Source organism: Helianthus annuus, chromosome 7 (assembly GCF_002127325.2).
Source record: "Helianthus annuus cultivar XRQ/B chromosome 7, HanXRQr2.0-SUNRISE, whole genome shotgun sequence".
Taxonomy (NCBI): Eukaryota; Viridiplantae; Streptophyta; class Magnoliopsida; order Asterales; family Asteraceae; genus Helianthus; species Helianthus annuus.
In genome coordinates, this window is record NC_035439.2 from 134,275,661 (window position 1) to 134,289,960 (window position 14,300).

General features: G+C 34.9%; 1 protein-coding gene across 6 annotated transcripts in view; it reads right to left on the bottom strand.

The window, feature by feature from the left end:
- The window catches only part of LOC110896141 (paired amphipathic helix protein Sin3-like 2), a 42,331-nt gene extending 29,296 nt beyond the window's left edge, over positions 1–13,035 (bottom strand). For 3 of the 6 annotated variants that reach the window (XR_004862800.1, XM_022143588.2, XM_022143587.2), the window contains exons 1-20: positions 12,825–13,035; positions 12,654–12,729; positions 10,644–10,865; positions 9,980–10,163; positions 9,798–9,896; positions 9,020–9,190; positions 7,657–8,163; positions 7,421–7,496; positions 6,394–6,423; positions 6,079–6,263; positions 5,841–5,995; positions 5,043–5,170; positions 4,693–4,947; positions 3,742–4,139; positions 3,155–3,574; positions 2,311–2,411; positions 2,093–2,231; positions 1,402–1,554; positions 1,153–1,313; positions 456–567 (exon numbers count right to left, since the gene is read on the bottom strand). Coding sequence is in view for 5 of the 6 variants with exons in the window: in XM_022143588.2 (XP_021999280.1) it covers positions 456–567; positions 1,153–1,313; positions 1,402–1,554; positions 2,093–2,231; positions 2,311–2,411; positions 3,155–3,574; positions 3,742–4,139; positions 4,693–4,947; positions 5,043–5,170; positions 5,841–5,995; positions 6,079–6,263; positions 6,394–6,423; positions 7,421–7,496; positions 7,657–8,163; positions 9,020–9,190; positions 9,798–9,896; positions 9,980–10,163; positions 10,644–10,865; positions 12,654–12,727 (3,570 nt within the window). In the remaining variant the exon portion in view is untranslated. The remainder of the gene's footprint in view (positions 1–455; positions 568–1,152; positions 1,314–1,401; positions 1,555–2,092; positions 2,232–2,310; positions 2,412–3,154; positions 3,575–3,741; positions 4,140–4,692; positions 4,948–5,042; positions 5,171–5,840; positions 5,996–6,078; positions 6,264–6,393; positions 6,424–7,420; positions 7,497–7,656; positions 8,164–9,019; positions 9,191–9,797; positions 9,897–9,979; positions 10,164–10,643; positions 10,866–12,653; positions 12,730–12,824) is intronic. The other 3 variants (XM_022143589.2, XM_035975303.1, XM_022143586.2) reach the window with 2 other exon arrangements.
- Positions 13,036–14,300: the final 1,265 nt, after the last annotated feature.

The following is a 14,300-nucleotide window of genomic DNA, read 5'->3' on the forward strand; positions in this document are numbered from 1 at the left end:
CATAAAGGATCTCCAAAAGTACTAGTATAATCTTACTAGGCAAGAAGAAGCAGTTACACAATTAAAAGACAGTATGGTTTTTATAAAGCTAAAGAGAATTTGTTCCAAAGATTCTTAAAAAAACAAACAAGATTCAAAAACAACGCAATAAGAAAAGTAGATAGGAAATATCAAGTTTGCCACTAAATAACATGACTCTGTTACGTCATTTATTAGTTTTGTGTCCAGAATAAGAATCATTTATTTCAGGAGTGTGTGGTGAGACAATCTTGATTCTGCAACAAATAGATAGAAGCAAGTTTTAAGGACCAAGGATGCACGAAAGAAAGAATGGCGTACTCTGGAACAACGAATAAAGCAGCAGATGCCTTTTGCAATTTTAATAGATGCAAGAAAAAAGCATAATACTTATGGAATTAGCATAAAAAGAAAGTAATGCCGATGATAACACGTACCTTTGACGAGCGGCAAGACATCTTATACTCCAAACCATTGACCACATTAACACCTTCCATCGCAACAGACATCGCAGAAGATTCATCCATGTCTGAGAATTGGCGTTTACTTCTGCATATAGTTAGAATTATGTTATCATTATAAAATAAACTGGCGTTTGCATCCTGTCAAACTCAAGAATGCTCATATAGAAGTGTTAAATCGTATTCCATGATAATAGGTTCAGTTTTTTTAATTTAGAGTAAAATGCCATTTTCGTCCCTGAGGTTTGGCCAGTTTTGCGACTTTCGTCCAAAGGTTTGTTTTTCCACATCTGGATCCAAAAGGTTTGAAATCTTGCTATTTTCATCTGGCTTGTTAACTCCATCGATTTTTCTCCGTTAAATCAGAGGTATTTCCGTCTTTTTTGTTAACTTAAAGGGTTTGAATACTTGTACATTATGCTAAATGCTTGTACATTAAGTGAAAAAGACTGAATTGCCCCTTAAGTTAACAAATAAAGACGAAAATACCCGACTTAACGGAGAAAAATGGATGGAGTCAACGAGCCCGGATGAAAAAGGTAAGATTTCAAACCTTTTGGATCTAGATGCGGAAAAACAAACCTTTGGACAAAAGTCGCAAAACTGGCCAAACCTCGGGGATGAAAATGGCATTTTACTCTTTAATTTATTGAGCCAGAAGGAGTGTTTCCACCTCCGCAACATAATGCCAGATTCCTTTTTTCCAGACACAACAGAAAGAAAATCATTATGAAGATAAGCAGCAAATTTGGGGTCCACAGAAACCGCAACTGCTTCAGCCTTTTCATTCAAATCATCCATCAGCTGGATAGTTAAACAACTCGGTCCAGAAGACTACAAAACAAAGAGAACAAATAAACCAAAAACGCTTACAAGCGAAATAAAAAGAAAAAAAATACAGAGGAACACAAAAAAAGCTTACACACTGAAATCTGAATATGTTTTCCTCATGAAGAAGATGATGTGCATTCTCGTAGTATACAGCATCAACAAACTTATCAGGCATTCGCAAGCTTTCATATTCGTATAGCTGAAGTAATTTGTTGTCCACCTCGTCTTCTGCAACAATTTGAAGCTGCATCCATAAAGGAGTAGTCAGAACCTTTCCAACAGACATTAATGAACATGTTAAATATATCATAAAAATTCGATTTAACATGTTAAAAATTATTTTGTTCAAAAAAAAAATTGAGCTTTTGCATATAAATACATGTAGACATGTAGAAGCCTTTTCAATAAAAAAATCATAAAAAATTGTTAAAAACAGTTAAAAAGGTAAAATAAACTTTAACAAAAATGATCTTTTTTATTGGAATAGCTTCTACACATCTTTATATGCAAGAGGTCCGAAATTTTAAAAAAATAACTTTTAGCATTTTAAATTGATTTTTTATGATATCATTAACATGTTAAATGCAATGCACTGTTCCTCGGTTCCCCACTTTTTAGTGTTCCCCATTGAACCTCACACTATATGTATATATATACACACACAAATTATTAATGCACAAGATACAATGCTCTTAAAGCATAATTTGAGTATATATGTTACGTTACAAGTTTTGAGGATATATTGCCCACTATGAATAAGCATAATATAAATAGATGCATACCTGCTTCACAAGTTTATAAATCAGTTTGTCCAAAGTAAATAACACGTAAGATTGATTTCCAAGAATGTCACGGCAATCATCTTCAAATTTTGCATTATCAGTAGAGCCATCAAGCAGATTATATAAAGCACTCATAAATCTGCAAAGGACGATCATATGAGCAAAAGATATTTGTTGTAAGATTCTGAATAATGGATAAAAACGGGAAATTGAAGTACTTAGAATACAAATCAGGTGGGGAAGTGTCCTTAGCAGCTCTCCACTTTGTTTCAGCAGAAACCGAACTAAGTTTAGCCGACAATAGTCTATCATATAATACCTGGCAACATAACCGAGTAAACTGTAGGGGTGAGCAGAAAACCAAAATAACCGAAAAAACCGACGGTTCGGTTTTCAGATTTTTAATAACCAAATATTTTGGTTCGGTTTTCAGATAACCATATTCAATAACCGAACCGATAACTGATAAGTTACAATAGTTGGCCCAGTCCATATATATTTATGTTTAAGTTGTTTAAGTGTTTAACCCATGCTAGTAGGAATTATTAATTTTATTCTTGAATGTTAAGCATTTATAATAAAAAACTTTAATAAGGTTATTCATAATTGAAAATGATTTATCTATTGCCTACAAGAAATAACAAAATTTAATATAAAAATAAAATGATCTTCAAAGTATTATAAAAGAAAATGTCTTAATAAAAACTTCAGAGAAACATAAAAATAGATTAGAAGGTTAGGTTTATGTGAACAATATTAATTAGAAAGGTTAAATATTTGTATAATAACTTAAATGTAAACATCTAAGAAAGATTCTTAAATTTTGGATTATACTTCTTATTTTTTAATCCTATGTAATTTTGTTCTAAAAATCGAACCGAACCGTTGCTAAAACCGAAACCGAATGGTTTTCAAAAACCGAAAACCGAACATTTCGATTACAGTTTCAGTTTTACCGTAACACCGAACCGAATCGAACCGTGCACACCCCTGGTAAATTGTATGAACCATATAAACTAAAGAATGAATCAGAAAGCAAGAAAAAGAAAATTGTATACTTACTTGGTGAAGCCTGAAAAGAACATAAAAGCTTTCGTTTCCATAAAAGATGTTACAATCTTTATTCCCAGCATCATGTAATGGAGAAGCCACATGTTTTGCCAGTGGTTTTGCATCTTCTATTCCCTCAGCCTGACCTTCACTTTCTGCTTTACGGTCAATATAATCATGCTCTCCATCTTCTTCAAGTTCTTCCCTTGACACATCAGCAGCAGCAGACTCACTGCCTGACGCATCATCACCACCATCTGGAACATTTTCACTATCCCTGTCATCAGCATGTGACCCGTTATTGTTATTATCTCCATACGCAGCAAAATCAACCTCATCAAAATCACCATTTGGTGATAGCTCTCCCTCTTCTTTCTCAAACTTAGCAAAACTTCCATTTGCCACTGTTGGCGGTCTTAACATAACACCATGCTGTAGAACAGAAAAGATATATCAGATATGAGATCACTTACTGGAAAAGTGAAACAAGTGGCAAACGGATAAAGTCCATCCTGGTCAATGTTTGACTTGACTTCATTGCCATCAGCACGAACATTATTGGATTTAGAAAGAATGTTATCATTTACAAGACCAATTACCTGTTCTTTATCCCCGACACATGTGGTTTTAGATCCATCTTCTTTAGATAAAGTACCTCCATTTACCAAAATGCCCTTGTCATCTCCATTGCAGGATGGTGTAGGTGTCTCACCATCTTCAAGATTATCAGAATTGTCGGGCCGAGATGGAACACCAAGCATTGGCTCCAAGAAGGTAGTCCAAAGTCTTAATACGTTATACAGTTGTTCCTCGGTAGCGCAAATCTCATTACAGGAATAATTAATAAGTTTAAACAAGTCTTCATGAAGATCCTTGTCGGTAAACTCAAACTCAAGATTTGGCATAATAGAGTGACGGTTTGCAGCAGCAATACTAAGGAGTGCATCATCGTCTTTCTGGCTCTTTTCCTTTATTTCTTTGATCTCAGACACCAAGCCTAGACATAGAAAAAACAGAGGAAAAATTAAATAAGAAAGGAGTAAAATGTCATTTTTCATCCATAAGGTTTGGTCAGTTTTGCGACTTTCATCCAAAGGTTTGTTTTTTCGCGTTTAGATCCAAAAGGTTTGAAATCTTACCATTTTCATCCGCCTCGTTAACTTCATCCATTTTTCTCCGTTAAGTCAGGGGTATTTCCGTCTTTTTTGTTAACTTAAAGGGGTACTTCCGTCTTTTTGAATACTTGTACATTATGCTAAATGCTTGTACATAAAGAGAAGGCGAATTGCCATTGAAGTATTCAAAAAGACGGAAATACCCCTTGGTTAAAAAAACGAAAATACCCCTGAATTAACGGAGAAAAATGGATAGAGTTAACAAGCCGGAAGAAAATGGCAAGATTTCAAACCTTTTGGATCCTGCGGAAAAACAAACCTTTGGACAAAAGTCGCAAAACTGGCCAAACCTCAGGGACGAAAATGGCATTTTACTCAACAAGAAAGAGAAAAGTGACAGCCAAACGTGCAATCAGTAAATGACTATTCACTTACATTTTGTGCTCAAATTCTTTGAATCTTGTTGCTTGAAATAAAAACTCCGGTGATCAAGCGACTTGTAATGATTCTTTGCATAAACATCAGCCCAAACCTTGTCGAGATCAGATCGACATTTTGTCCATTCCTCTTGTTTCTGCTTCAGGCGAATCAATGTAACAGGCAATGTCGCAGATGGATTTTTACGCAGTGTGTCGATTACTTCAAGGCCATGATCGCCATATAGACGTTCAATGCACCGTATATTTAAAACTACAAGTATTTAAAACAAAATTAAATGATATAATAATACTAATACTAATACATGATTGAATTGCCGGAATTTGTAAAATAGATAATATAATCACCAGTTAAGTGGTCTTCGATACGGATGGGACCCTCAGAACCAATCAAACAGTCACTAATGCCGTTCAATAGTTCCTCAACACGTTTGATCGCTGAACTAACAGACTCCAACAACATGTCTAGCTCAAACCTTAATATGCATCATAAAGAAACCAACTTAATTTGATATGTACCTGTATACGTTTTCCAAATGTTTACTAAAAACTTGCATAATCATACTCACCCAAGTCCCAACCAAAAAAACTATTATCAAATACACCCATTCAAATTACTTAAAAAGTTCATATAAACATCATAAATTTAAAAATGGGTATATTTAATATTATGATTTCTTTTTTTAAATACGAGAGTAATATGCCATTTTCGTACCTGAGGTTTGGCCACATTTGCGACTTTCGTCCAAAGGTTTGTTTTTTCGCATCTGGATCCAAAGGGTTTGAAATCTTGCCATTTTCACCGACTCGTTAACTCCGTCCATTTTTTAACAAGTCAGAGGTATTTCCATTATTTAATCTTGGCATTTTAATATAATTAAAATAACAAAACAAATAGCTAAAATGACGAAAATGCCCAACTTAACGTAAAAAAATGGATAAGAGTTAACGAGTCGGATGAAAGTGGCATGATTTCAAACCTTTTGGATCCAGATGCGGAAAAACAAACCTTTGGACGAAAGCCGCAAAACCGGTCAAACCTCAGGGACGAAAATGGCATTTTACTCTTAAATATGATTATACTAAGTTTTTAAGAGGGTATATGAAACTATCTCCAACATTTAGCACTGTTACATGTTAATTTACCTGTCGTCTTCGCATCTAAACAGGCTCTCTTCATATTGGTTTTTCCGCATATGTTTGAACGAGTAATCCTCACTACCAGAAGTCACAGATACCCAAAGATCATTCAGCACTTGAGTGCCAAGCTCTGACCTTTGACTTACTGACGGAATCGGGTACTGCAGATGATAAAATAGAAATATGAACAGTTGCTTGATAACGGTAGAAGTGTAGTTCAAATAAGAACGCACAATAGACTTACATCATCAGGAAGAAGTCTATAACTGGGAGTGCATCTCTGACAGTTAGAGAGGTCAAGCTCTTGTATGGATTTCCCCCAATACTTCTCTTTGAATCTGTCTTTCTCTTTGTTAGCATCATTTTCACGCCTATTCTCCCTTTCTTTCTCCTCTGTTCTTGTTGACTTAGAAACATTCCATAAAGCTCCTGCCATGAAAAAGAACGTGAAATGATGAGAATATCTTTCCATTCTAAGTGCACGCCCCATGTACACAAAAATTAAAGCGATATGAAAAAAAAGGAAGATAGAAAACGGAAAACAAGAAGCAACACGTACTTTTGTCCATAACTCCGGCTAAGAACCCATCTGCAAACAAGACATAGTAATTAGATTGGCGCGTGTTGCGACGTGGGTACATTACAAACATCGAACGGATTAATCCAAGCGTTATGTAATGCGTTAAACATATGAGTTTGACGTCTCCGATTTAACTCAACGTCACGGTTGAATCATGGTTTTTAGTATAGATATATAATATCGTATCAACTTTGAGTCGAAAAGTAGAGTAACTTGAATTTATAATGTTGAATTGAAACTTTGACCCTACTCGGTTCTGAACAAAATGTATGCAAAAACGTGGACCCGCTAGAAACGAACATTAAATAAGCACAGAAACGTATTATATTTAACCTGATACGTATATAAAAATACGCACGTAGAAAAATAGTTTTTTCTTCAAGTAAAAGTATGGAAAGGGGTAAACTCGGAACTTTAGAAACTCAAGGAGATCAAAATGAGATTTTACGAAAAAATAGCGAACGAATGGAAACTTATTATATTTGACGCCACTCGGTTACGCAGAAACGTGGACCCGCTAGAAACATACATAAAATAAGCACGAAAACGTATTAGATTTGACCTGATACGTATATGAAAAATACGCATGTAGAACAATAGCTTTTTTAAAGTAAAAGTATGAAAAAGGATAAACTCGAAACTGTAAAAACTCGAGGGGATCAAAATGAGAGTTCACGATAAATGAGCTAACGAAAATTATTGAAGAATAATTAAACTAGTAAAAACTCAATAGGCTTTATTGAAGAATAATTAAATTAGTAAAAACTCAATAGGCTAAAAGTGCCAATTCGCATAGTTAGGGGGTGGTTTTGTGAGCGTGCAGAAAGGGAGGGGTTAGGGGGTGATTTTGTAAGTGTGTCAAAAAGGAGGTGGATTTGTCAAAGTGTAAAACATGAGAGTCGGTGTACCATCGACATTGTTCTTTAAGAGTATATAAATTAGTGGGGATGAAAATGAGTTCAGAAAGGAGAAAAAGTTCAAATATATATATATATATAAAAGCAACCTATGTTCTCGCAACGTTCCAGAAATGCACCGAATCCTTCCATAAGATCTGTGTGCTTCCCAAGTAAATCAGCAACCTGAAAAAGAAAATTAAAAGATACATCAGATTTACATTGTCTGATATCAAAAACATAACAAGAAAGGCTTCTTTTCAAGCAATGTAATGTTTCAAGTAATGAAGGAAGATGCATATGGATATAAATATATAATACGTATAGCACAAGCTATGTAACGTACCAAGCTCTGTAATTCCTTCCTTGTGATTATTTCTGTGCTATAAATATGAAGGCATTTCAAAAAAGCTTGATAATCTTCTGCATTCCGTAATCTGTTCTTCACATTCTCACAGAAAGTAAATTCTTGGCTGTACAGACCTATAATGAACAGATACCACAATGATGACTTCTCATCCAAACAAATGAAAGGTATATTTATGAGTTCAACTGCTGATAAATTAAGCATCTGCTCACTTTTGAGGGCATCTTTATCATCATACGGGGCTGAACCTGAATGTACTCCAAAATCCTCGGATTTCCGTGCGGATTTTCGTTTTTCAAGACGATCCCTGTTGCCATCAAGATCAGGAACCTTGTAATCCTGATCACTATTTCTCCTATCCCTGTTCTCTTTTTCACCGCGCTTCCTCTGCTCCTTATGAAGTTTCGTCATTGTTTTATCATCCATATCAGCACAATCAGCACTTGGGTCCCGTTCAGCATTGATCCTGTCTCTCCGGCCTTGTTGCTGATGCAAAAGATAAATAGTCTTTTCAAATAGTAACCTATATACTATGCAGTTAATGCGGTAAAAAATCGAATATCGGTCAAGGACCGATATTTGAGATACAGGTTATCGCGGTGGGATATCGGTAAAATTTGAATACCATGCAGAATTTATATATGTAGCAATTTAACACTAACAATTCAGTATACTCTCCTACCATTAACAAATTAACCTTTTGCAACTTGCAAAACACAACAATTGTTGCAACTCGGAACTGATTAAGACTTAAAACACTAACATTTAACAATTAAGACTTAAAACACTCATAGCAGCAATAAGAAGAAAGACGAATGGTAGAACCAAGAAGAAAGGTACTAATATCGGGAAAATCAGTGATATATCGGTCAATATCGCTGATAATATCGGTACCGATATTTTACCAGAGGACCAGTATATCGATATTGGTGATATATCGCGATATTAACTGCATAGCTTATATATACATACATACATACATACATACATACATACATATATATATATATAGGATTAGGATAAGGGAGATTGAGAACCGAGAGAAACACTATCAACCAAGCAATTTAAAAAAAAAAAAAAAACTTACTTTCATTTATGTGTTACTAATCTTTACCCAAATAAAAGAAAATTTGAAAAATATATGTAGATCGAGGGATTACATATACGTACATCGTCAGCTATATACATATATATACGCACACACACATATGTGTGCATTCGCATGCTACGTATATGTATATTGTCAATCTACATATATTTTTTATTGTTTTTTATTTTATTTTTACAATAATATAACCTTTTAACAAAAGAAATACCGAACATAATAAATTATCCAAAATACCTTATCATGTTGTCCCGGTCGAAGCGGGACCACGGCTGAGCTCCGTTCATCATAACGTTGATAAGAATTTCGTAAGGAAGCATGGTGTGCAGAAGCGGCGGCTGAAGCAGCTGGCAAAAACCTTGTGAAATCCTCAAGAAGATCTTGATGATCATCGAAAAGTGAGGCAACCTGCACAGATTGCAAGCTGTGAAATCAAAAATAACAGTATATACCACTAGTGGAGAGTTCAAATGAGAAGAAACTTTATGTAAGAAGAAAAAAGAAGAAATTTCAACCAATACGAATGTTTCATTTTACTTCATTTAATATAAGTATTTAATGTTACTATAAGGGTAATATGGTAAACCTACAAAGATCATTAATTAGTAGTATTCCTCTTTAATAGCTAACTACATTAAAATTTGTAACTTATCTTCAAAATATATATTTTTTCAAAAAAAAAAAAAAAAAAAAATAATTTAGAGTGTGGGATAAATTACAATGCGTATATGATAAATTACGGGTTGTGTAAGATAAATTTCAACATGTGTAGGGTAAATTTCAAAAGGTGTAGGGTAACTTTTGATGTGTGTAGTCAAAAAACATTAGTGTGAAGGATGATAGTTTTTATGACTAATTAATTAGTCAAAGATGATAATAAATGAGATAAGTGAAAAAGTATTTAATGTTTTACAATTGTACCCTTTGTTATTTTTCTTCTCAATTAAATTTTCTTCTCAAATGAACCTTCCCCAATACCACTAAACAACAATTATAAAACCTTAAACAAACTTACCTCGCTGTATACTTCATTAATACCCTTGAGATCCTTTCTGTACATGTTCAAGATGTCCAAAAACGATTTGTAAACATGATCATCATTTTGAAAGCGTTTCTGCAACCGAAGGGGTAGGATAATTATATTCAAAAATTCAAATTACTGTTGTTTCTTTCAACAAATAAGAAAATCAGCTCCACCTTTATTTTGTTTACGAAATTTATCGCCTCTTCAAACTCCACGGATCTCTTTGGTGGGGCCTCTTCATCCTCGATGACAGTTATTTCAAAGTCCTTCGGCAAGAAAGCGTTGAACCCAAAAATTAGATTATTGTGACCTTTAAACAACTCTTTCACCCTTGCTATGACACCTGCTGTATCAATTCTGCATCAGAGAATTTCTTAATTAGGTCAAACTGATGTCAATATGGTCATTCTTCCAACAAAAAATTATGGGTGTTAATAAGCCACACCCTTAACTCTTGTTTTCACACCATCTATACGGGTCGTATAGGGTTATACGTCCCGTATAGAATATTCTGACATGACAAATATTGGGTCGAATAATGCTATACGGCTCATATAATGCTTTACGGCTTGTATAATGTTGTACGACTCGTATAGATGGAGAAATTATTGGGTCGTATAACATTCTATACGGGTCGTATAACATTTATAGGGTTTGGTAACAGGTCGTACAATGTTATACGCCTCGTATAGATGGAGACAAAAAGAAACATTCTCCAACATTTTTTTGTGCAACATTCTCCTATACGACCAGCATAACTCTATGGATTGTATAGGTGCAGGGGTGTGAAAATAAGATTTTTTGGGTGTGGGAATAGTGGGAGCCAAAATTATTTACCTTTGAGCTTTAAAATCTTTCATCACATCAAGAAACATGTCATATTTCTCCCGTTGGTCTTGGAACATATCTTTTACCTGCTTCAAATACGTCAACGCGTCATTGGTGGTGACGGGGACTTTCTGTGCACTGCTGCCACCATCACCACCGGCAGCACCGCCTCCGCCACCTGCCCCTCCTGTTCCTTCACCACCTCCTCCCGGAGCTTGCGGTTGGCCATATCTATAATTTAAAAAAAAGAGACAAGTGAACATTTAATAATTTAGCATTCCATAAAATGGTATCGCGTATAACCAAGATATAACTTAAGAATCACATATGCACGACCTTTCTTATAATAGTACATGTGATACAATTTTATGGACGTATAACCATAATAAGTTACAGCCAAGTGACCTCTTGAATTAAGAACTACAACAGTGGGTCAAGTTATTCTACAAAGGCTTCTAATTGTAAGAAGTGTAAGAAGGATTTATAAAGTGACAAATGTCTAATAACTTAAAACTAAACCCACTACATCACCACCAAAAACCTAAACACCCACCCCCACCCCACCCCACCACCACCCAAAAACCTAACCCCCCCCCCAACCAAAAAACCTAAACCCCCACCCCCCCCCCCCTCGGGCAAAAAAAAAAACAAAAAAAAACTATACCTCACAAAAAAACCCCCAAAAAACCTAAACCCCCCCACCCCCACCCCCCAAAAACCTAAAAAAAACCTACCCCCCCCCCCACACCCCCCCCCCCTCCCAAAAAAACCTAAAAAAACCTAACCCCCCCCCCCCCACCCCCCAAAAACCTAAAAAAAATCTAAAAAAAACTAAACACCCACCCCCACCCCCCACCCAAAAACCTAAACCCCCACCCCCCACCCCCTCGGCAAAAAAAAAAAAAAAAAAAAAAAAAAATTTTTTTTTTTTTTTTTTTTTTTAGGGTTGGTGATGTGGGGGGGGGGTTAGGTTTTTGGTGGTGGTGAATGTTTAAGGATTTTTTTTTTTTTTTTTTGTAGTGGGGTTTTTTTGTGTAGTGGGTTTTTTAGGTTATTGGACACTTGTCACTCTATAAATCCTTCTTACACTTCTTATAATTAGGATCCTTTGTATTTGATCCTAATCCCTACAACAGTAAATTTGATATTGAAATTAAACATAATTCATATAAATCACACAATTTTGTTTCACAAAAAATGTGACATCAACTAAATCAAGCAAACTCAAATGTAAACCCTAAATTTAACCAGTTTCAAACTCACAAACAACCTAAAACACAAAAACATTTTCCTTTAACAAACAACAAAAGAAAATAATTAACACGCACAAAAACACACAATCTAACCACGAATTGGTTCCCTAAACCACAAAATCAAACCAAATTAACACGAAAAACTTACGATTCTCCTCTAGAAGAACCAAATGACCGCTATAAATTGAGAGCTACAACAGTAAATGTGATATTGAAAAATAAACACAATTCATATAAATCACACAATGTTATTTTACAAAAAAAAAAGAACTTGTAACATAACCTAAATTAAGCAAGCTCAAACGTAAACCCTAAAAAACTTAATCAGATTCAAACTCACAAACAAACAACACCAACAACATTTTCCTCTAACACACAACAAAAAAACAATTAACACACAAAAAAACCACAAAATGGCACCCTAAACTACAAAATCAAACAAATTAAATACGAAAAACTTATGATTCTCCACACAAAGAGCCAAATGACCGCTTAAATTCAGAGCTACAACATAATATATATGATATCAAAATTTAAACACAACTCACATAATAAATCAAACAATTATACTTTACAAAAAAGCATGTAACACAACCTAAATCAAGCAAAGTCAAACCTAAACCCTAAAAAACTTAAATCAAATTCAAACTCACAAACAATCAACAAAATAACAACATTTTCCTCTAACAAACAACTATTAAACAATCAAACTACAAATTGGCGCCCTAAACCACAAAATCAAACAAATTAAACACAAAAAACTTACGATTCTCCACGCGAAGCACCAAATGACCGCTTAAATTGAGAGCTACCGTAAGGATCCTCTCGCAATCGTTTCATACCTGCAAAAATCAACCGCATAACGCAAATTATACACAAAATATAAACAAATGAACTGAATCTGCTTGATGAACGATGAATGACGAAAAAAGCAAACCTGTGAAGTAAAATTGGGGCAGATCTAACGGCACAAGAGAATGAAACAAGTTGAATCGCGTTTGGATCGAAGTTTCTGCACCGATTATTACTTTGTTTAGCGAAATTGAACGGAGAAAATATGAAAAGAACGAGGTGAATTGAAATTTTGTAATGTGCGAGTGATGGTTATGAATGATAAATTTGATGTAATCTGATTACGTGAAATTAGATACGGGTTTTGTAAATCATGTTTTGGTTTTTGAGTTTTGTTGGTTATGAAATGGGGTTAGGACTTGGGCTTTGTGTTTTGAAACCATTGCTTTGTTTTTTTGTGTGTTTGGGCTTGTTTTGGATTGGGCTGGCCTGTGTGATGGGTTAGTTGGGGCCCGTTTAGATTATTGTCGTGCATGGTTAGAGGTGTACAAACCGGATTTTTGGGTAAACCGGGTCGGTTTTTAAACCGTGAATGATTTGATAAACGATGGTTGTAAGGGTGGAGGGTATAATGTGCGGTGAGTGGTGTGGGGAGTGGGAGTCACCGATCGGTGACTAGACCCACTTGATTGAGTTATGCGGTGAGTTGGAGAGAGTACCAAAATCGGTGTGTAGTCACCGAATGTGAGTGATGGAGTGATGGAGGAGAGGAGAGAGGAGAGAAGAACCAATCAATTTTTTTTATTTTTTAACCTACTCAAACACCTTAGAGTGATTAATCATACCCCTTGATTGAGTGCAAAATGGGGAGTGGAATGGGGAACTGACATGGCATAATATTATCGGGTAGGATTTCACTCAATCACCCTAGAGTGATTAGCCATACCCTCCACCCTAACTAGGTCTGGCTCTAACCGGACTGGATTGAATTTGGATTTAACCAAAAAATTTATTTTTATTTTAATGGAATTAGAAAAGAAGAAAGTACAATGCAATATTTTATGCTTAAAAACACAACACAAAACAAAGCATTTCTAATAAAAAGGACGGTGGTGTTGTTTGAAGTTTAGTCGTCATCAAATGTTGTTTTGTAGTTTTTTCATAAGTAGGTTTTTGGGCGGTAAGTGGCCTGTTGCTATGTTTTCCTAGTGTATTTCTTGTTTGACTTCAAAGAGTGAAATGTGTTGTATTCATTTCACGCCGTCTAGGTAGTCTTTCAAGCAAATACACACTTTCACTGATGTTTGGGTGAGTTTTGTCTTTCTTGGAGATACTACTAAGAAAAAACCATATTTCGAAGCTACTATAAAAGCTTTGACGGTTTATAGATCATGGGTTATAGCAACTATAATGGAAAATTAAGATTTTTTTTTTCTTTACACCAAGTCAAAATACCCAAATTCTCAAACTCCTGCATTATATGTGCTAAAAAATTTCAAACTCTTGCATTATATGTGCTAAAAAATATTTGTTCTAATATACATTCGGAGTTCACTACTAAAGTACTAAGGGTGAGAGACTATATTTGTTTAGCAGCCTTATTTTTTAAGCTATTATATAT